Source organism: Salmo salar, chromosome ssa11 (genome assembly GCF_905237065.1).
Source record: "Salmo salar chromosome ssa11, Ssal_v3.1, whole genome shotgun sequence".
Taxonomy (NCBI): Eukaryota; Metazoa; Chordata; class Actinopteri; order Salmoniformes; family Salmonidae; genus Salmo; species Salmo salar.
Genome location: NC_059452.1, coordinates 59,905,198 through 59,929,185, shown reverse-complemented (window position 1 = coordinate 59,929,185; position 23,988 = coordinate 59,905,198). Strand labels below are relative to the sequence as shown.

Genomic DNA, 23,988 nt, shown 5'->3' with positions numbered 1-23,988 from the left:
GGATGCTTTAGTCCAGGTCTGGGAAGAGATCCCTCAGGAGACCATCCGCCACCTCATCAGGAGCATGCCCAGGCGTTGTAGGGAGGTCATACAGGCACGTAGAGGCCACACACACTACTGAGCGTCATTTTGACTTGTTTTAAGGACATTACATCAAAGTTGGATCAGCCTGTAGTGTGGTTTTCCACTTTAATTTTGAGTGTGACTCCCAATCCAGATCTCCATGAGTTGATAAATTGGATTTCCATTGATTATTTTTGTGTGATTTTGTTGTCAGCACATTCAACTATGTAAAGAAAAAAGTATTTAATAAGATTATTTCATTCATTCAGATCTAGGATGTGTTATTTTAGTGTTCCCTTTATTTTTTGAGCAGTGTATATATATCCATATAGAAAAGAGAAAGGGAAAGCAGAAGAAAGAGAAACCAGACAAAGAGAAATAAAACACTCTATGAGGCATGATCATCATCATTGTTTTAATTTTCTATTTATCTTACCGCGTTTCCCACTACCTTTTGATGCCATGACAGCAGTAACACATTTCCTCAAGCGAAAACTCTTCTTCTCACTCAACTGTTCTAACCCCACCGTCTTCTGTAACATCACAGCTGACCTCACAAACTTATCAACATAAAATACATCTGCCAATTTGACAGATTTCCCAAAAGTCTGATCCAGATTGTAAATTGAGTCATCACCAGCTGCTATCATATCAAGAGAGATATCCATATCCTTCTCCTGATCCTCCTCAACTGAGGCCACATCTGACTCCCCTCAGCCACATCCCTCTCAACACTCCCCACTTGCACCCCATCACTCGTACCGGGAATCTCCTCCACTACCTGTGATACTAGCCCCACCTGAACCCCCTCCTCTACCCCATTACTCGTAGTGGGCATCTCCTCCACTACCTGGGAGACTAGCTTCACATGAACCCCCTCCTGTAACCCATCACTAGTACTGCCCCCCCCTTCTGCTGCATAACATTCCCCTCTGGTACAAATTGTAACTCCGTGCCCTCAACACAGACAACTTGTTCCTCAGCAACTGGTGCTTGTGACTGCTCTACCACTGTCGGGCCACCTCTCCTTACATCAGTGGGCCCAGGCGTTACGAGGACCTCCTGCGCCCCTCCCTCCGCCTTCTCCCTTTTCGGGCAAGCATGTCGCTTATGGCCCAGCATGCAGAGAGAGAAAGAGATTGGCAGCATACATTTTGCCAGCATACAGGGCTTATTCTTTGAATATATTATGCAGACATTCAGATATCTGTTCACTCCAGCGGAAACAAACCGTATTGGAATCCAGCCGCTCATCTGGAAAAGGCACCAATTTAGTCACACATACAAATGCAACAAGATATCATAGATTCACGTCATTTCTTGACATCCTTGGACAAACATCTATTTTTGACTAGTAAACTGAGTTAATCTCCCATCATCTTGTGTTTAGGCACACATCTCCCACATAAACTCCAGATGATTTAGGCACATTAGCCACACAGAAACAACTCTACGGTTAAGTTACGGCATTCATTCCGACTGGGATAAGTTAAATGGGAAGTGCAGTTTTTTTGATGATATTTCCCACACTATGAAGTCAAAAAGTGGAATTTCAACCTGTTCAGGTGGGATGGAATTTTTTGCCGCTGCATAATGTTACAAGGCGAACTGACAACAACCTTTCATTGCAGTCTGGTTTCTTTATTGGCTTTCAACAACAGAATTCAAGAGTGTTTACTCATTAGAAAAATGTCAATACATTTTGCAAAATTATGAATATACTTTGTGATGATACTGAAGATTACACCATGGGCCATTGCATCATAGGCCTAACACAACAAGCAATACAAAGTATGTGTTTGGCCTCTGAAATGCAGAAGCCTATAGTTAGCCCTGTAGATAATCATGGCATTCTGCAATGAATAGATGGCAGACAGGGTATAGGCCAGGATGGTCCCACATGCAAATAGGCTGTTCTGGTCCTGCATCTTCTGGTGACCTATTGAAAACAGTACAACAATGATACAATAAATGAAGATGCATTATGTACTGTATGCCTTTTGTTTTGATGACAAAACAAAGAAGCCTACACACCTGTGGAAGTTCACGGCTTTCAGGGTCCAACTCCAGCTCCAGCTGAGAGATTGAATACCATGTGCCTTTGTTGTTGTTTTTTTGAAGGTGTAAGGGGGTGGGGGTGGGCTCTAGACCATCCAATCAACCAATCAGGCTGTGTATGTACATATCTCTAATTTCATATTAAATGTTTTTTCCTAACGCTCACACAATCAGACTGAGCATTCCACTGGCCCAAGGAGTCTCTGGGAAATAAATTGTAAACATTCTTTTATTTTGGAGTTAGATTTTTTTTTTTAAACACACACAGTGATGTATTAGACATAAAGTGATGATTTCAAAATCACATTAAAAAGACTGCATGGGGGTTTCAACCCCCTAAGGGCGGCAGGGTAGCCTAGTGGTTAGAGTGTTGGGCTAGTAACCGAAAGCTTGCAAGTTTAAATCCCTGAGCTGACAAGGTACAAACTGTTGTTCTGCCCCTGAACAAGGCAGTTAACCCACTGTTCCTAGGCTGTCATTGAAAATAAGAATTTGTTCTTAACTGACTTGCCTAGTTAAATAAAGGTAAAATAAAAAGGTCAATGTCCACACCTCCCTGGAAATCGAATTAGCATAATACAAAAATCCCCATAAAAAGACCATGAGACATCCTGAAAATTGTTATTCTCACACATTGTCTGTAGCGTCCAAATGGTTTTACCTAGAAATGATTATGACCCCTCTATGGAAAGATGAGATTCTAAAGAACACGATGGTGGTCTCCATTTCTGCATCTTGGGACTCATCTGAAGTCGGTTCAGCTGATCTGCCAACTTCAGTCTGTAGCGTTCGAACAGTTTGGGCTACACACTAATAGGTTTTGCCCTAGGACGCCCACAGGCCTCACAAGACTTGTCTTAATGTCACCCGGTACCCGTTGAAAAAAATGAATGGAAGTATACAGTAATAGTCAACATTTTTGATACAACTACTTATTGTAAGATATTTCTTTATTTTTACTATTTTCTACATTGTAGAATAATAGTGAAGACATCAAAACTATGAAATAACACATATGGAATCTTGTAGTAACCAAAAAAGTGTAAAACAAATCAAAATACATTTCATACTGAGATTCTTCAAATCAGCCATTCTTTTCCTTGATGACAACTTTGCACCCCCCCCCCCCAAAGGATCTGAACTTCTTGACAAGGTGCCTAGGTGTTGGGTTAAAGTCGCTGCTATATGCTTAAGCGAGTACACACTCCTGTACCTTTGCTACCCTTTCACACACTTGTCATCACCTCTTGGCGTAAGCATCTGAAAAAAAAACACACATGCACACTTCTGTGCCTCCTTTCACACACACTCACACCCTGCTTCCTGTCACTTGTCCTCAGGTGTAAGTGTAACCTGCATTCGTCGCTGTGCCTGCTGCAAGAGGGGAACCTTCAGTGTCAGTGTGAACACAACACCACGGGACAGGACTGTCAGCGCTGCAAGAAGGGCTTCAAGGCCAAGTCCTGGAAAGCTGGCTCCTACCTGCCCACACCCAACGGATCTCCCAACACCTGTACGTATCCCCCATTTATACAGTAGAGTTCTATTCTATTCTGTTTCTATTCATTTCTATTCTATTCCTTGACCACTTTGAACAGGACCCACTTACACAGCTCACTCATACAAAGTGAATTGTATTATATTCTTTACAGGTCCCAATTAGTTCAATTATGAGAATTTTACAGTATGTTGGAACCTTTTATGATCTTTTACATAAAATATTATGTTCTTATGTTCTTTTTTATTATTCATATTTAATTGAACCATCTCTGAAGGATGCATGTGGATTCCCCAGACTTCCCCAACTAATGTCCTGAATGAAATGAGAGATGAAGAGACAGAGTTGTTTTTCTCTTACCCAGTGCATAATTTGTAAATCGGGAGGTGACGGAACAAAAAGTGAGCGCGAGAGTAGGGTTAACTCGGGGGCTCTGAGGTTCCGGAACATTGTTAGCCTATAGGGTCCTGGAAGAGTTTGGCCTTTTAAAAACGCATTTGATAAATAATGTAATTTTGCATGACTGGAGACTTAGCTGAGTCTTTTTAATACTGCACAAAAAATCGAAATGACAGGCTACTTTGACACTGACAAACTGAGAATCTGAAATCAATAAAAACAACCTTGTCTTGAATCCATTAACCTCTATGGGCTAGGCGGGACGAATTCGTCCCACCTACGTAACAGCCACTTGAAGCCTGTGGCGCGATTTTCAAAACCTTAAAAATCCTATTACTTCAATTTCTCAAACATATGACTATTTTACAGCTATTTAAAGACAAGACTCTCGTTAATCTAACCACACTGTCCGATTTCAAAAAGGCTTTACAACGAAAGCAAAACATTAGATTATGTCAGCAGAGTACCAAGCCAGAAATAATCAGACACCCATTTTTCAAGCTAGCATATAATGTCACATAAACCCAGAAGACAGCTAAATGCAGTACTAACCTTTGATGATCTTCATCAGATGACAACCCTAGGACATTATGTTATACAATACATGCATGTTTTGTTCAATCAAGTTCATATTTATATCAAAAACCAGCTTTTTACATTAGCATGTGACGTTCAGAACTAGCATACCCCCCGCAAACTTCCGGAGGAATTCGCTAACATTTTACTAAATTACTCACGATAAACGTTCACAAAAAGCATAACAATTATTTTAAGAATTATAGATACAGACCTCCTCTATGCACTCGATATGTCCGATTTTAAAATAGCTTTTGGTGAAAGCACATTTTGCAATATTCTAAGTACATAGCCCAGGCATCACGGGCTAGCTATTTAGACACCCGGCAAGTTTAGCACTCACCATAATCATATTTACTATTATAAAAGTTTGATTACCTTTTGTTGTCTTCGTCAGAATGCACTCCCAGGACTGCTACTTCAATAACAAATGTTGGTTTGGTCCAAAATAATCCATCGTTATATCCGAATAGCGGCGTTTTGTTCGTGCGTCCCAGACACTATCTGAAATGGTAAATCAGGGTCGCGCGCATGGCGCAATTCGTGACAAAAAAAATCTAAATATTCCATTACCGTACTTCGAGGCATGTCAACCGCTGTTTAAAATCCATTTTTATGCCATTTTTCTCGTAAGAAAGCGATAATATTCCGACCGGGAATGTCCATTTAGCTAAACTGAGGAAAGTAAACAAAGCTTTCGGTCGACGCGGGCACGCGCCTGAGTCTCACAGTACTGTAACCAGCCACTACCCAAACGCGCTACTTTGTTTCAGCCAGAGCCTGCAAAGCCACGATTCAGCTTTTTGCCGCCTTCTGAGAACCTATGGCAGCCGTAGGAAGTGTCACGGGACAGCTAAGATCCTCACTCTTCAATAAACAGAGACAAGAAGAACGACACCTTGTCAGACAGGCCACTTCCTGCCTGAAACCTTGTCAGGTTTTTGCCTGCCAAATGAGTTCTGTTATACTCACAGACACCATTCAAACAGTTTTAGAAACTTTAGGGTGTTTTCTATCCATATGTAATAAGTATATGCATATTCTAGTTACTGGGTAGGAGTGGTAACCAGATTAAATCGGGTACGTTTTTTATCCAGCCGTGTCAATACTGCCCCCTATCCTAAACAGGTTAATAACCTGGGCCTAGGTGTGTGGAGACATTGTACAATATGAGGAGGAAAGTATAGTTCTAAAAAAGCTTTCACTGACTCACCCAATGATGTCCAGCTCACTCACCGGCGATTCATTTTCATTTAATTTTTTCATTTTAGTCATTTAGCAGACGCTCTTATCCAGAGCGACTTACAGTAGTGAATGCATACATTTTTTTCCCCGTACTGGTCCCCCGTGGGAATCGAACCCACAACCCTGGCGTTGCAAACACCATGCTGTCCGATGCACTCTCTTGTTTTACTTTGTACCTAGGCTACTGTTCGCTAGGCCTATTTGGAAGTTGCTCAGAGATTTTGGCAGCATATAGACAGATTAGAGACTTCTCTTTTCATCTGAAGACATTTGCTTTCCAACCTGTGTTTTCCCGTGATTGTATTTGAAATATTGCAAAAGGCCTGTTTTGGCTGCATGCTGTTCACTGACAGATTTGCCGCGCTTTCCTAACACCTTGTGATTGGCATACACACAATTCACAGCTAGGCGATTTTTTTAAAGGGAGCTATTGATCCTCTATGGCTAAATTCTAGGCATAATCCTGGTGGAGTGTTCTGAATTATTTAATTTATTTCTGAACAGACAGCAGTAGTCCTAATTCTGTAACTTTGACAAATGTATTTCAATTTATCAGAGGTGCTGCAGCACAAATACCACGACTATGATTCTAAAGAAAAACATTAAAAAATATTTCCACGAGGTACAGGATCCTGGCAAATAGGTTCCGTAACAAAACTAGAGGTGCCAGATCCTGTACCTCAGAGCAGAGAGCAGTGTAGTGTGGGGGGGGGGGTCTTGTTGGAGAATGTACAGTCGCTCGCACTGGCGATGATAAAATAATAATCTAGGCCAGGCAGCACCTCCCATCCTGCCATACCCCCCCGACCCCTCCTCTGCCTCCCTCCGTCCACCACTGCGGAGCGCCCTCCCTGCCTCCCAGCCTGGACTCTTCTGTCAGCTCTCTGGCAGATCAAGTCTGCTCTGGGGGCGGCCCAACTCCCCTGACACTTGCCTGGTGGCGAGAGCCTATGCCTCCCCTATCATCCCATGATCAGAGAACCAGAGTTGGGCAGAGAACAGGGGGCCTGGATGTAGAGACTTGAGTCGTGCTCTACTGCAGAGGATCTAATAGCGAACTGCATACAGATCAGAGTTCCTCTGTCCTCATCCCACAGACTGTGCAGGCTTTTGTTCCACCCCAGCACCAAAACAACTGATTTAACTAATGAATGGCCAAATTATTAATGGTAGTTGATTGGTTGTATCAGGTGTGTTGGTGATGTTGGGCTGGAGAAAAAGCCTGAACACTCTCCTGTGGGTCCCCACCAAGGTCAGGACGCTGATATACAGCTTTTTGAGTTTTGTTTTAAACGCACAAGATCATTCTACAGAGTTTGATAATCAAGGTCGGGAAGACTGCATAAATAAACAGATACTTATCCACTTTCTTTTTCTTCTTCCCTCTCCCCCTCTCTCTCTCCCTTTTTTTCAGGTGCAATCGCTGGTGCCCCCACGGGCGGTGGTTCTAGTAAGTAATAACAAGCCAAGAAGAGGATGTTGCATCCACATTCTCTCTCTCTCACATTCCCTCCTTTACTCTCTTTATCCCTCCATCTATCTCTCTATTGTTCCATCTCTGTTCTTCAGCTTCTTCTCTTCCTCATTTGTTGGTTGCAGTGCTGGACTTGTCTTCTATATCATTGATAGGACTCCCTAAACTGTCGCCACCACGGCATCGCTATGTCCTTTTTTATCCCAGCTACGCTAGCTTCCACTGCAGGAATCTTTTCACAGTTCTGTCTCGCTTATGTTAGAATGAAGTCACTGGTGGAGAGGCATGGGAGAGAAAAAGATAAGTAAATAGAAGAGGGGGAAGAGAGAGAGCAGGGGAATGTGTAAGTGTGCTGTAATGCGGTGTGTGTGTGTGAGAGAGAGAGAGAGAGGGATAGGGAGTGAGTATGAAAGGGAGAGGGGGGAGCAGGGGAATGTGTAAGTGTGCTGTAATGCGGTGTGTGTGTGTGTGAGGAGAGAGAGAGAGAGAGAGAGAGAGGGATAGGGAGTGAGTATGAAAGGGAGAGGGTGTGTGTGTGTGTGTGTGTGTGTGTGTGTGTGTGTGTGTGTGTGTGTGTGTGTGTGTGTGTGTGTGTGTGTGTGTGTGTGTGTGTGTGTGAGAGAGAGAGGGAGGGAGGGAGAGGGAGTGAGTATGAAAGGGAGAGGGGAGCAGGGGAATGTGTAAGTGTGCTGTAATGCGGTGTGTGTGTGTGTGAGAGAGAGAGAGAGAGGGATAGGGAGTGAGTATGAAAGGGAGAGGGGGGAGCAGGAGAATGTGTAAGTGTGCTGTAATGCGGTGTGTGTGTGAGAGAGAAAGAGAGAGAGAGAGAGAGAGAGAGGGAGTGAGTATGAAAGGGAGAGGGGGGAGCAGGGGAATGTGTAAGTGTGCTGTAATGCCGTGTGATTGTGGGTGAGGAGCTCCTAGAGGCATGAATAAAAGGGAATTTGATTAGGGATACTCTCTGTGGAGACACTCTCAGCTCAGAGCGATTAGACGGAAATGATCAGCAAAGTGGCAACATCAGACCTGACAGACAGCACTGGGCTCTCCTGGTTAGTCAAAAGGACTGACTGGGCCATCGTTGCCTTTTTTTGCACAGAATTGATATTTTTCACAAAATATAGCATGTTACAAACGGCACCCCATAGGACTGACTAGGGAACTTTGGGGTTAAGACAGACTTGTAAAGCTTAGACATTTATTAGACTTGGCTTAAAGCTATTCATGGATAAAAAATATGACATATGCTTTTAGACTAGTCATATGTAGGACTAGCCAATGTTGTAGTGCAGGGGTAGGCAACCCTGGTCCTGGAGTGCTGCAGGCACTTCATGTTTTTGATTTAACTGACCTAGAAGACCAGGTGTGTTGAATTTAGGCAATCACTGAACTGATCAATTAGCTCAGTTGGTCAGGGCTGCGTTCAATACATGAAAATGTAATAGAATGTTCAATTGAACAGAAGCAGTGCTGTACTGAATGACCAGTTGAAAAACTGGGATGGGTTGGGTTGTGGGTTCAAAATGTACCGCTGCTCTTTAAATAAGTCACTCGTTGCCTCAAGCCACACCCTGGCACACCCACTAAACGGACCAAACGGATCTCAAAGTCTGTACAAGAACGTACAAGAACGTTTTGGGAAAACGTGTCGTTCAGTACAAACCATTCCGCAATGTAACAAACGTTGAAGCGCCCCTGGTTTAGGGCCTAGTTGGAACAAAATCCTGCAGTACCTGCGTCACTCCAGGAACAGGGTTGCCTACCCCTGTTGGAACAAAATCCTGCAGTACCTGCGTCACTCCAGGAACTGGGTTGCCTACCCCTGTTGGAACAAAATCCTGCAGTACCTGCGTCACTCCAGGAACAGGGTTGCCTACCCATGTTGTAGTGTTTCAGTGGGTTTTTTGAGTGGGGAGGGGATGTTTTGTTTGTTCGTCAACTTGGAATCTGTTTTCTCACAGAACTGTCAGAAACTTTGCCTTTGACTACCACACTCGCTACTTCAGCCCCCACTACAACCTCCATAACTGAAAGTGAAAGTGAACCTGAAACTACAACCGTATTCCCCACTACCACACCAGAACCAGACCCGACCACAACCGCTACTCAGGAAGCTTCTGCTACTACTACTCAGGAAGGTGGGCACCTAGAGAAGATAGAGTTAGTGGTAGTGGGTAGAGTAGATATAGGTATAGTAGATAGATATAGACTTATCATAGACAATAATTGTGTGTGTGTGTCATGTGTGTGTGCCCATGTGCGCGTGTGTGCATTATCATTAAAGTGCACTCTCTGTTGTCAAACCATCCATCATCTTGGTTGACATTAATGCCAGATGTGGCGTGTCCATGTAGTCCATCCATAGAAGAGGGTGAGCGTTGTGCTACTACAGAATGGACAGGTTGGCTGGATTCTTTATGATTGACTGGGTTTGAGGAGCCCCTATCCGACAGGACCAAACATTCTGTCAAGACCGGGAATATAAAGTGGTCCTCAGAACCAGGTCTAGGTCCGACCGACAACAGTTCTAGGTTAAATATAAACCTGACATCTTGGGAGCCAGAGGGCCAATCATGTTCCTCCGGAAAAGCACTTAGTGTGTAGGGAGGAGGGAGGGAGAGGACGGCGAAAGAGGGAATGCCGGGAACGTCGTGTCTGATGTCGTCAGAATTTTCTTTGAGGAAATCCATTAAATGCTGTTGTTGAATTGCACAGCACTTTTCTGTATTTTAAGGCCGATGTCAAGAGCTTCTATAGAGTCACCGATGAGCTGTGATTGAGCAGCAGCTAACTGAGGCTTTAAAACATAAAAAAAGAAACAGCCGTCTCGTTACCAGTCTGGTGTGCATCTGTGTGTTTACGGGTGGCTCAGCGAAACTCATAAATCATCCTCCCGGGTATCCGAGCTCTCACTCACTCACTCCTCCCATCATGCTGTGCCTGACCAGGAGTCCAACCCCTTCTCATGGATCTAAGAATAAAACACCCGATAATTCCAAGTCCAGTCATAACAAACGTGTGTGCGTCCGTGTAGGCATGGGTATGCTTCTTCCCTGCAGAAAGAATGCACATTCCATCCACACGAGTTTGTCTGCAGAGTTACAGAAGTGTGTCATACTTAAATAAGGCACAAGAGGCAGTGCTGTATCATGAATACAGTCGCAGGTAAATGGCGTTGTTTGGCCCGACGCAATAGCCGTCATCATGGAAGCATTCACATTAATGTAGAAGTGTTTCGAAACATATTCTATTTTTATTTACAATAAAAATGACAGTACATTATTTGCTATTCATTTCTATTGGGCAGAAAATAATCTGAAACGCAATGTGAAATGCTGTAATTTCTAAACGGTTCACCCAATATGAATGAAAATACCCTCAAATTAAAGCTGACAGCCTGAACTTTAACCTCAAAGTAATTTCAAATCCATGTTATCATTTCAAATCCAAAGTGCTGGACTACAGAGCCAAAAAAAACTAAAAATGTGTCACTGTTCAAATACTTTTGGAGCTCATTGTAGGGAAAGGGAAATGGGATACCTAGTCAGTTGCACAAATTAATGCAATTCAAACAAAATGTGTCTTCCGCATTTAACCCAACCACTCTGGATCAGAGAGCTGCAGAGGGCTGCCTTAATCTGTAGATCCACTCTCCTTTATTAGTCTCACGGGCCTCCCTCCCCCAGCCGGTCTGTCTCTGCTACTGAGCATGCTCAGATGGACAGGGGATTAGTTGTCCAGTGGCCAGCCAGAAGGATCTACAGTTCTCTGACCGCATTGGTCAATTTGGCCAGGGGTGTGGGGAGGGGAGGGGAGAGGAGAGGAGAGGAGAGGAGAGGAGAGGAGAGGAGAGGAGAGGACAGGAGAGGAGGGCTGGTCAGAGGGAGAATCTCAAGTGCATTCTACTCGCATCCTCTCTCATTGCCTCCTTTTCAAAACTCATTGGAGAAGGTCAGAGGGGAGGGATCTTTGGCTTTCTCATGCAATGGGATTTGAGAAGGAGGCGAGGAGAGGACACGAGGAGTATGCAATTGAGATTCTCCCAGAGAGAATTCGTACATACAGAGACAATTCGTACATACAGAATTCGTACATACAGTACGTATGTGCACCTAGTTAAGCTGCGGCTGGCCCAGAACCTCTTGCTCTTCATTACAAATCGGAGGGCCTGTTGTCCGGACCTCTGGCAGTCTCTATAGGGGTGCCACAGGGTTCAATTCTTGGGCCGACTCTCTTCTCTGTATACATCAATGATGTCGCTCTTGCTGTTGGTGATTCCTTTATCCACCTCTGAACAGACGACACCATTCTGTATACATCTGGCCCTTCTTTGGACACTGTGTTAACTAACCTCCAGACGAGCTTCAATGCCATACAACTCTCCTTCCGTGGCCTCCAACGGCTCTTAAATGCAAGTAAAACTAAATGCATGCTCTTCAACCGATCGCTGCCCGCACCTGACCGCCCGTCTAGCATCACTACTCTATACGGTTCTGACTTAGAATATGTGGACAACTACAAATACCTAGGCGTCTGTTAGACTGTAAACTCTCCTTCCAGACTCACATTAAGCTTCTTCAATCAAAAATTATTTCGCAACAGCATTCTTCACTCATGCTGCCAAACATACCCTCGTAAAACTGACCATCCTACCGATCCTCGATTTCGGCCATGTCATTTACAAAATAGCCTCCAACACTCTACTCAACAAATTGGATGCAGTCTATCACAGTGCCATCCGTTTTGTCACCAAAGCCCCATATACTACCCACCACTGCGACCTGTACGCTCTCGTTGGCTGGCCCTCGCTTCATACTCGTCGCCAAACCCACTGGCTCCAGGTCATCTACAAGTCTCTGCTAGGTAAAGCCCTGCCTTATCTCAGCTCACTAGTCACCATTGAAGCACCCACCCGTCGCACGCGCTCCAGCAGGTGCTACGGGTGGTGCTACTGTTCACTCCCAAAGCCAATTCTTCCTTTGGCCGCCTTTCCTTCCAGTTCTCTGCTGCCAATGACTGGAACGAACTGCAAAAATCACTGAAGCTGGAGACTCATATCTCCCTCGCTATCTTTAAGCACCAGCTGTCAGAGCAGCTCACAGATCACTGCACCTGTACATAGCCCATCTGTAAATAGCCCATCCAACTACCCCATCCCCATACTGTATTTATTTATTTATTTATTTATCTTGCTCCTTTGCACCCCAGTATCTCTACTTGCACATTCTGCACATCTACCATTCCAGTGTTTAATTGCTATATTGTAATTACTTCGCCACCATGGCCTATTTATTGCCTTACCTCCCTTATCCTACCTCATTTGCACACACTGTATATAGACTTTTTGTACTGTATTATTGACTGTATGTTTGTTTATTCTATGTGTAACTCTGTGTTGTTGTTCGTGTCGAACTGCTTTGCTTTATCTTGGCCAGGTCGCAGTTGTAAATGAGAACTTGTTCTAAACTAGCCTACCTGGTTAAATAAAGGTGAAATAAATACAAATTAAAAATAATCAGAGGGCTAATATTAATAGTATGCATTCCCGTCTCTCTTAGCTAAGAGTTGAGGAAAGACTGACTGCGTCATTTCTTGTTTTTATAAGAAACATTAATGTGTTGGAAATTCCAAATTGTTTGCATAGTCAACTTACACACAGCACTGACACACACACTTACCCCACCAGACATGCCACCAGGAGTATTTTCACAGTCCCCAGGTCCAGATCAAATTCAAGGAAACGTACAGTATTATACGCCATTCCATCTTATATAGAGCAAGTGAACAGCAAATATAAAGCAAATATAAAACAAATATAGCAACATCTCATGGCACAACGCTTCTCCCCATGTGACCTACTTGTTGTGTGTATGTACTGACATGTATGTGTAACTGATAGATGCACACACACACACTACATGTTCATGTTTTTACATGGCTGTTACCATTGGCGTCAGCTAATGGGGATCCTAATAAATCAAATCAAACAACAGTGTGTCATTGGACGTACTAACTCTATGGCAGCACCCAAGGGGCTTTAATTTTTGAGCTCTCCCCGTAGATTTTGCGGTGACATAGTGTCCCCATGAGTGACAGAACACTGAGCCAATCACGGTATTTTCCACTGGCTGCCCCACCACCACAGAAAGCACTGAGCTAGGCTAAAACACCTGCATTTTGGAGCTTCCTTACTCAAGAAAGCAAAAAAAAGAGACTAATTTGTATGTAGATTTTTTGCAAAACAAAAAATGTTTTACATTGTTTGTGACACATATTAATGCCAAAATAACATGCAAAACAGACAACAAGAACAATTTATATTTTTTGTATTTATTTTTTAGCTAAACAGGTGGGGCTCAAGACAGGTGAGGCTGTGGCCTATAGTCATCACCAATGGCCTATAGTCATCCACAGACTATACACTCTTAGAAAAAAGGTTCCAAAAGGGTTATTTGTGGAGGGACCTACCAAGAACCGTTTTGATCTGAAGAACTGCTTTTGGAAGACAAAGGTTATTTTAAAGGCAAAGGGTTCAATCTAGAACCTTTAACATCCTAAGAACCATTTTTTGGAAGAAGTATTATTTGATGATTCGTTAGAAGGCAAGAACGATTCTTTGGAAGGCAAGAAGGGTTTTTTGGAAGGCAAAAGGGTTCTACATAGAAACATATATAATATTTCCCGGCATGCTCTATTGCAGGGCGATTTTCAAAATTGTTTCTTTTAATATCTGTGTTTTTGCATGTATATTGAATGATTGATACATTTTATGCTACACAAAGATAAATAGCATACATTTTTCTAAACTAATCCAATCTGTTAGAAGTTTGGCTTATTGCACCTGTTACTGAGATGGTTGCTCCAGATTAGATTATTGAGGTAGTCAGTTTTCAATCTACCCCTACCCTGGCAGTCATTCTGAATGCAGGTTGCAGGTGAATACATATTCCAACTGTTGGATATCCTAACTCTGGCTTGGTTCCTATAGGAATTACAAATCACTTTGCAAGCCAGCATTATGTGACTTACAGGCCTGATGTGGCATGTAAACCAAGAGTTTCCCAACACCACTGAGTTATGGTAAAACTAGGCCATCAAAGTAAGGCCTTGTGATATATGTAATGTATTGTCATAAAGTTCCATTTTAATGATAACATTCGCCTAGATCAGGTTATCTTAACCTATAGTTTGGGACCCAAATTGGGCCCTGAGCATCTATTTCTTCTTAATTTGGGTTGTTTGAGGACAGTACATTTCTCATTTGGGTCTCGAGCTTAAAACGGCAGCCATTATTATAATGTATCTAATTCTGACCTAGATACTCATTTGGTGAAATCCACAGGCCTTTAAAAGGAAAGAATTCAACAGCCATGTCTGCTGTCACTAATACTGCTTTCACACAGTATTTAGCCTTCAGAAAAATTTGGGCAATGTTTATATGACCCCCTTACAAACAGACACCTTGTATACCTCCCGTGCACATGCCGGCATACAGGGGACAAGTGTTAGTAGTGGTGTGCAGATGTGGGTGGATGTCTATTTTAATAAATCCATTGAGAATATACACCATCAAAAATAAATCCATTATTAATTCATTTAGGCAGGTCCTAAAAAACATTAAAATGTTTAATTAGGCCTGTTGCGAGTCTGTGCAGCCATGGCTTCCAAAACGTCTGTGTACGCTATCCCTGATGCACTAAAAATGAAGTAAGCTTCATGCGACATCTTTTTGAGTGCGAACCCATTACACATTTTTGTGTGCCATCCAAATTAAATCAATAGTTTGTTATTTTGTTAATTAAACAGACAAGACACCCAATCACAGTCAAAACATATATTTTATAGTAAGAATATAATGGAATATAACAGAATAAAATACAACAAATATTTTTCCCACACAACTTGTGTCATGGGAACGTGTGGAACAGCTGTCATATAAAACAGTTATATTTTGAAACGCAGCCCAAGCCCAAGCCTTTTGAAAATCCACATTTCATCTCTTTCCTACCCTCACCCCGCTTTGTTAGTGAGTCTTACCTTCATCATAATACTGATAGAAAATAATCGCAATCCTATTTTGAAATGCATGTGAGTCTCGTTCATATTTCACAACCTCCGCTGGCTTTTGGAGTTGCCTATGTGATTGAGCAAACTAATAGGCCTACACTTGATTTAGGCTACATTATTACATGCTAAATGTTTCTGATCAGTTATAGATGAGCAACTAATAGATAAGCTACCACCTCCACTTATTTACCCAGTCAGAAACGAATTAGCCAAATAGCCTATACAGACAGAGAATCAGTGAAACAAAATCAGTGAAGTCCGTGAAGTAAGTCACAGGCTTTTGGTTGGGAGTAGGCCTAGGCTACTAAGTGACTGCGAGTGAAGAGCAAAATGATCCATTTGTTAAACTACATAACATGACAAAATGTTCTAATAAATTAGCCAACTAGACAAGATGATCATAGGCAGCACTCACCTCAACTTAGCTAACATTTTCCCAGCGTAATTATAACCTAACCAATATCCAAACGGAGATTCAGGGAAAACTAAAATCAGACATTTATTGATTTACCAAGACGAGTCCCCACGCTTGTCTCAAAGCAGCATGATGGCATCAAAACAGTGCTGAAATTATCATCTAGTTCAACGTTTCCCAAACTCGGTCTTGTGGCCCCCACCCCCCGGGTGCACGTTTAGTTTTTTTCCCTAGCACTACACAGCTGATTCAAATAATCAAAGCTTGATGATGAGTCGGCTATTTGAAAACAAAATGTGCACCCAGGGGTGGCCCTAAGACCAAGTTTGGGAGTTCTAGTTGACCACACGTGGGTAGGCAATTGCTTCAAATGTATTACAAGGATTGCTTGACTGCGAGTTTCAGTGTGTAACAATTTGATACTGTACATGACTTCAATTGCATTACCCTATATTTTTGTCATTCAGTGATATTTATTCCCACAGTAGCCTAATTCTTTATGTATCCATCCAGTTGTGGTTAGGAAGACAGTGCATGCTTAGTGGTGGGCTATGCGAAAAGATGGGCGAAGTGACATGCCTTGCAAAGTTTAGAACTGGTAGGAAGATGGTTAACAGGCGAGCCTAGCAACCATCAAGAGTTTAATTAAGAGCGTAATGTGAGCCAAAGCCGCTTCCAGCATTTCGGCTACGTTTCATACTAAGCTGTATGCACAACTTTACTGAAATAATTACTAGGCCGTTTGGAGGAAATTAAAGTTTTGGCTTTGATACCGGCAATACCTTTCAGATATAAAGAAAAGGTGGAAAAAAAGATGGCGGTATGATAAAACTGGCGGGAAAATGCATTACTATGAAAGGGGTATTACAAAAACAGTCATGGGTGGTAACTCTACAATTCACTCGAAAAGAAAAGTTACCTTGGGAAATATGAAAATTAGGCTTTACACCATACAGTGTTAAAACAACACCAAAAATGACTGACTGTAATAGTGTTTTTGTTTAACACTAATAGGAGTGAACTCTAGATCAACACTAGTGTTGAAAATAATTAGTTAGTTACCCTATAGTGTTACATTTTAGTAACACTGGCAAGTGGAATGCAGTGTTAATATTTTACATTAACACTCAAAATGTAATACTATAATCAGAGTACTTTTTACACTCTGTAGAGTGGGACCATATGTACTCTGAGATAGTGTTAACATGAACTCTTTAAGTGTTGATTTAACACTGCAAATTATTTTGTGATATAGCCAACCAGGGACTATTGAGCTATATGTTTTTTAGCTTGATATTTCGAAAGCCAACATCCAGCTTGTTATTAATGCTTTAACACAAAGAGCTAGTGGCCTTTGTAGTACACTAGTACAGGGGTTCCCAAACTGGGGTCCGCGGAGGTACTGCGGCAATATTCAATATTGCTAGCAACAACAGTGTCACGTCCTGACCAGTAAAGGGGTTATTTGTTATTGTAGTTTGGTCAGGACGTGGCAGGGGGTATTTGTTTAGAGTGTTTCGGGGTTGTTGGGCCATGTGTGTATGTTAGTTCTAGGTTGTATAGTTCTATGTTCAGTTTATTGATGTGACCTTCAATTGGAGGCAGCTGTTCCTCGTTGCCTCTGATTGAAGGTCCTATGTATAGGGGTAATTTGAAATAGGGTATTGTGGGTAGTTGTTTTGCACTGCTAGGGTTAGCCTGCAAACTGTTTAGTTGTCGGTCGTTGTTTTCTTGTTTTGTGTAGTGTTCGTGGTTATTTAAGAATAAACATCAAAATGAGCACTCAACCCGCTGCGCCTTGGTCCACTCTATACGACACTCGTGACAAACAGATTAAATGAATTTGGCCAAGGGGTCTGTGGAGCAAGTTTAGAGGTTGCAATACAATGTAATATTATTCATCTAAAATATAGGCTACCCTTAGATGCACAACAGGGCCTGGGAGGCTCACAGGGATCCATAGTACTCAGTAAAAATGTGCACTTTAATTTAAACTTTGAAACTACAAAATTGTCTCTCTGCCCCATGGGACAATGTGTAGAATTGCAGGAATGTGCTTTTAAACTGCAATTGTTTCTTTATGTTCCATGGAAAACTGTGTAGAATTGCAGGAAATTTACTGTGAAAAAGCAATAGAAATGATCCCCGATGCTAAGAGGGGGGCCTTTAAAATGTTAGGTTCCCAAGGCCCTAGACCCAGGGCCTGAGACTTGGTTAGTCTTGTCATAGTAAAACTCCTTGTATGTTATTTTTATCACACTGTAAAGACAGAGTTGTGTTCTGATTGAGGGGGTCCCTAATGAATTTGCTATCACAGAATTCCCCAAAAGTTTGGGAACCCCTGCAATAGTGTGTATATTAGCTAATAGGGCTATCATGTAGTACACCATCTTGTGTATTTGCCATAGATCTAGTATAAATCTTTGCTACTATATTGTTTATCTAATGTGTATGTATGACATCAGTATTTACAAGTTGTGTAGATTAACCTCTTAAACGGATGTATATCATTTGCATTTCTCCATAGATCTAATGTACCACAATCTACTAAAGCCAGTACAGACCCATACAAATACTCACACACATACTGTCAGCCTGAAGTGGACCATTAGTATTGCAGTCAGTTGTCTCTTACCACAACAGTCTACTGCATCTTCTGCAGTAAACTCAAAAGAACTTGCCTCTGCAGTAACATCCCCCCATAGGTGTGAAGAGCAGAGCAGCACGCTGGGATTGTACTGCACAAAGTAGGGAAAGGGTTAACAAGGCACAGCTTTTGAGTTTAGTCAAACTCAGCAGTGTGAAATCACACTTCCATCATATCTTCACTTCTGTGCGTGTGCCTGCAAGTGTTTCACGAGTATGTGCTTGTGCATGCTGACACTTTTGTGCATGTGCTTATATGCACATTTTGCAAGTCTGTCTATGTGTGTGTGTGTGCGCGTACGTGTGTGGGTCAGAGAAACGAAAAGCTTGGCTTTCTTTGGATAAACAATCTGAGACAACACTCCCTATGCTAATGCCTTACACCACTCATTTCTCATCCCTTTCACATTCTCTCTCTCTCCTCAAGAGCCCATCCTTTCAACCGAGGCCCCAACCGACACCACCACCACTCCCACAACAGAGCCCCCTGTTACAGAACCTGAGCCTCCCCTCATTTACAGCATGCCCCCCCCAACCACCACCATCAACCCCACCGATTCCCCTCCACCACCTCCACTTATAGAGGAAAAACGTACAACTTCCATCAACATTACCACAGAGGCCACGCCCCCTACAACCACCCCTCAGTCTATCACAGAGGAGTCCACACCCCCTCCACCGATAATGGAGGAGCTCACGTCACCGTTCCTGACCGAGAGTACTCCCCCTGTCACAACACCGCCCCCAACGGAGCTGCCTAAGCCAGTGGTTGTGGAGAGTGAAGAAGGTAAGCTGGACCCATAGAGTAGTAGTTTAGAGTAGATGTAGAGTAGAGCTATAGCCTCTAAACTGAAAAGCATTCTGATTCATTTGAAGGATTCCTGTGGTGTGGCGTCATAGAACTATAATCTATTTTCTCTCTGACTGGCTTCCCTCAGAGGTAAGGCCTGGAACAAAAATCATATCCGATGTCAGAGCTGCTCATTCAATTTAGATAATGATATTGAAACCCAGTTAATGTATGTGGGGTGTGTGTGTGTGTGTGTGTGTGTGTGTGTGTGTGTGTGTGTGTGTGTGTGTGTGTGTGTGTGTGTGTGTGTGTGTGTGTGTGTGTGTGTGTGTGTGTGTGTGTGTGTCTAAGTGTGTGTGTGTGTGAGTGAGAGAGACAGAGAGTGATAGTGAGAGACGGTGGAAGGGGAGGGAGAAAAAGCTAGAGTGAGAGAAAGCGAGAGAGGGTGGGATAAAGTCCTGCTTCACTGTCAGTGTGAAATCAGTGTGATTTCAACATGTTCCTGAGACACTGGGTTCCTGTCAAGCCACTGGCAGAGGAAGAGAGGGGAAGGAGAGTGAGTGAGAGAGAGAGAGGCACTGTAGAGAGAGGAGGCCAAAACAAATCCCATCCATTTGCATCATCACCCCCAGAGAATGGTTTTACACAACTCATAAAGAGGCCTTGAACCACTCTTGATCAAACTTGCTGTCAACACACAATGTCAAAGGTCTATACTGTATTCACAATTTGCTCCATATTCGACAATGCATAAATTCACCCCCTTCACATTTTACAATTCCATGTAGGCTACCTCCACATCTACGGCATTCATATTAGGAAGTTGTCAAATTTCAGGTAAAACTCTGTCACGACTTCCTAATATGGATGCAGTATTTCACTTGTACGGTTTATGTCAAGGAATTTTGGTGGCTGGAATGACATGCTGCCAGGCACTGTGAACATGATTCTGTAGGGAGGCAGTTTGCCTGCTGGTTGAGAATTGGTGTGGGGAGTCAGGGAGCTCTAGAGGGCAAATAGTGTTGCTGTGTTGACTCTCGATCAAACTGCTGGCAGTGACCAGAGCAGATGATCTGAGAGCTCCATCACTGTCCTGCTCCGCTAAGCCGTCTACACACACACACACACACACACACACACACACACACGCTCGCATACACACACACAAATCCAACCCCATCTCCCTGGGTGTGTGTGTGCGTGCTTGTCAGACAGTACGGGTTGAGCTGACGAGCCGATTGAGATTAATGCCGGTATGGCTGTGAAGCACTCTCTCCCCCAAGGCAGCGTGGGTAACTGAGATTAAATGCATTTATGCTCTCTGTTTTGCTAGATCAGCCAGTGAAACTTCAGTGTCCCTGAGAGATCAGCCCACCCACCCCATAGAGAGGTGTGTGTGTGTGTGTGTGTGTGTGTGTGTGTGTGTGTGTGTGTGTGTGTGTGTGTGTGTGTGTGTGTGTGTGTGTGTGTGTGTGTGTGTGTGTGTGTGTGTGTGTGTGTAGAAACCCTTACAGTTGCCCATGAATACTTCTCAGAACCCTCTCTCAAACCCTCTTTCTGGCCCTGGGACTGTCCTGTTGCAGAAGGCCACTTCACACCTATGTATTAGGGACAAGGTTGCCAGAGAACAGAGTCAGCTGATCTGGTCAGCAAACCAGTGGCCCATCCTGGGGTTGGAGACCCCAGTCTGCCCTTGAACTCTTTAGTTGTTTCCAGGATGGCAGATTGAAACAACCTCTATAAACTCCTGTCCTTCACCTCAACTCCCATCTGGACTTTTTCCACATGGACAATCCTGCCTCTGGACTTCCTCTGGACTTCCTTTAGTGCGTCACTGAACTTAAAACGATCACTTACACTATCAATTACACCTGTTTCCTTCTATTCTTGTTTGCTGTGTGTGTGCCTGTCTGTTCGGTGTGGCAGTAAAGTGTGAGTTGTATCCCTGTCCCCTGCTGGTTATTCAGTCCTCTTACCGGGACTCTGGGACAGTTGCACCTATAGTCGAAACTGGCATCTTTCGGAGTCCACCACCATTTGGTGGCACTCTCTTTCAGTGTGTGTGTGTGTTTGTCCCCACTGGGCAAAAACTGGTTGAATCAATGTTGTTTCCATGTCATTTCAACAAAAAAATGTACTGTGGAAAACTGATTGGAAAACTGATTGGAAAGATGTACTGTGGAAAACTGATTGGAAAGATGTACTGTGGAAAACTGATTGGAAAACTGATTGGAAAGATGTACTGTGGAAAACTGATTGGAAAGCTGATTGGAAAGATGTACTGTGGAAAACTGATTGGAAAGATGTACTGTGGAAAACTGATTGGAAAACTGATTGGAAAGATGTACTGTGGAAAACTGATTGGAAAGCTGATTGGAAAGATGTACTGTGGAAAACTTATTGGAAAGCTGACTGGAAAGATGTACTGTGGAAAACTGATTGGAAAGCTGATTGGAAAGATGTACTGTGGAAAACTGATTGGAAAGCTGATTGGAAAGATGTACTGTGGAAAATTAATTGGAAAGCTGATTGGAAAGATGTACTGTGGAAAACTAATTGGAAAACTGATTGGAAAACATGGAAAACTGATTGGAAAACTGATTGGAAAGCTGATTGGAAAGATGTACTGTGGAAAACTAATTGGAAAGCTGATTGGAAAGATGTACTGTGGAAAACTAATTGGAAAGCTGATTGGAAAGATGTACTGTGGAAAACTGATTGGAAAGATGTACTGTGGAAAACTGATTGGAAAGCTGATTGGAAAGATGTACTGTGGAAAACTGATTGGAAAGATGTACTGTGGAAAACTGATTGGAAAACTGATTGGAAAACATGGAAAACTGATTGGAAAACTGATTGGAAAGATGTACTGTGGAAAACTGATTGGAAAGATGTACTGTGGAAAACGTAATGGAAAGCTGACTGGAAAGATGTACTGTGGAAAACTGATTGGAAAGCTGATTGGAAAGATGTACTGTGGAAAACTGATTGGAAAGCTGATTGGAAAGATGTACTGTGGAAAATTAATTGGAAAGCTGATTGGAAAGATGTACTGTGGAAAACTAATTGGAAAACTGATTGGAAAACATGGAAAACTGATTGGAAAACTGATTGGAAAGATGTACTGTGGAAAACTAATTGGAAAGCTGATTGGAAAGATGTACTGTGGAAAACTGATTGGAAAGATGTACTGTGGAAAACTGATTGGAAAACTGATTGGAAAGATGTACTGTGGAAAACTGATTGGAAAGCTGATTGGAAAGATGTACTGTGGAAAACGTATTGGAAAGCTGACTGGAAAGATGTACTGTGGAAAACTGATTGGAAAGCTGATTGGAAAGATGTACTGTGGAAAACTGATTGGAAAGCTGATTGGAAAGATGTACTGTGGAAAATTAATTGGAAAGCTGATTGGAAAGATGTACTGTGGAAAACTAATTGGAAAACTGATTGGAAAACATGGAAAACTGATTGGAAAACTGATTGGAAAGCTGATTGGAAAGATGTACTGTGGAAAACTGATTGGAAAGCTGATTGGAAAGATGTACTGTGGAAAACTGATTGGAAAACTGATTGGAAAACATGGAAAACTGATTGGAAAACTGATTGGAAAGATGTACTGTGGAAAACTTATTGGAATGATGTACTGTGGAAAACTGATTGGAAAGATGTACTGTGGAAAACTGATTGGAAAACTGATTGGAAAGATGTACTGTGGAAAACTAATTGGAAAGCTGATTGGAAAACATGGAAAACTGATTGGAAAACTGATTGGAAAGATGTACTGTGGAAAACTGATTGGAAAGATGTACTGTGGAAAACTGATTGGAAAACTGATTGGAAAGATGTACTGTGGAAAACTAACTGGAAAGCTGATTGGAAAACTGATTGGATTTGAAAAAAGTGATCAACGTATGGGAATTTTGCATTTTTGTCACCCAACTTTTAACCTAAATCCAATGATATGGTGACATTTTTGCTGTTGATTTCATGTTGAATTAACATTAGTTGACAACTCAACCAAATGTAAACCAAAATTAGAGAATGATATGATGTCTGTACCCAGTGGGTCCTCTCTGTGGTATCCCTGTGTACATGCATACGTGTGTGTTGTGTTTACGCACGTGTGCATGCATGTATGAGGAGGTGTTAACCAATCGCTACCTATCCCGTATGGAGAATGGGAAGAGGGAAAATCGCGAGACTCAGACATGAGGGGGATGGGGGCGGGGTCACGTTGATGAGGTATGATGGCTGGGAGCCAGCTGTTTAAAGCGGGACGAGGGGACAGGGTGCTCTGGGAACAGCTGCCAGTGTCCCCTCTCTCTGCGGCGCAGCAGCACGATCTATCAGTTGGCGTGGAGGGGTGACCGCCTGGGAGGAAAATCCTCAGGGAGTGTGTAAGCTAAATGATCATCTAGGTAAGCTCCATATAGATGAATAGCGGGCTCTTATGTGTCTCCGTCACAGAAAAGGCCATACCTATGTACATTTTACATTTTAGTCATTTAGCAGACGCTCTAATCCAGAGCGATTTACAGTATTGAATGCATACATTTCATACATTTTTTTTTTTCTTCTCTGTACTGGCCCCCCGTGGGAATCGAACCCACAACCCTGGCATTGCAAACACCATGCTCTACCAACTGAGCCACAGGGGGACAATGTATGTATAGATAGGCAATGGCTCTCTATGGCAGACTCTCATGTCACCTGGCTGTTGATAGAGACTACTTCTAGGGTACACCTGGAACCAT

General features: G+C 42.7%; 1 protein-coding gene across 6 annotated transcripts in view; it reads left to right on the top strand.

Annotated features, from left to right (window-relative positions):
- The window catches only part of LOC106562870 (netrin-G2), a 167,992-nt gene that overhangs the window by 94,325 nt on the left and 49,679 nt on the right, over positions 1-23,988 (top strand). For 4 of the 6 annotated variants that reach the window (XR_006757594.1, XM_014127925.2, XM_014127927.2 and 1 more), the window contains exons 4-7: positions 3,462-3,634; positions 7,254-7,289; positions 9,275-9,451; positions 18,869-19,228. Coding sequence is in view for 5 of the 6 variants with exons in the window: in XM_014127925.2 (XP_013983400.2) it covers positions 3,462-3,634; positions 7,254-7,289; positions 9,275-9,451; positions 18,869-19,228 (746 nt within the window). In the remaining variant the exon portion in view is untranslated. The remainder of the gene's footprint in view (positions 1-3,461; positions 3,635-7,253; positions 7,290-9,274; positions 9,452-18,868; positions 19,229-23,988) is intronic. The other 2 variants (XM_014127928.2, XM_014127932.2) reach the window with 2 other exon arrangements.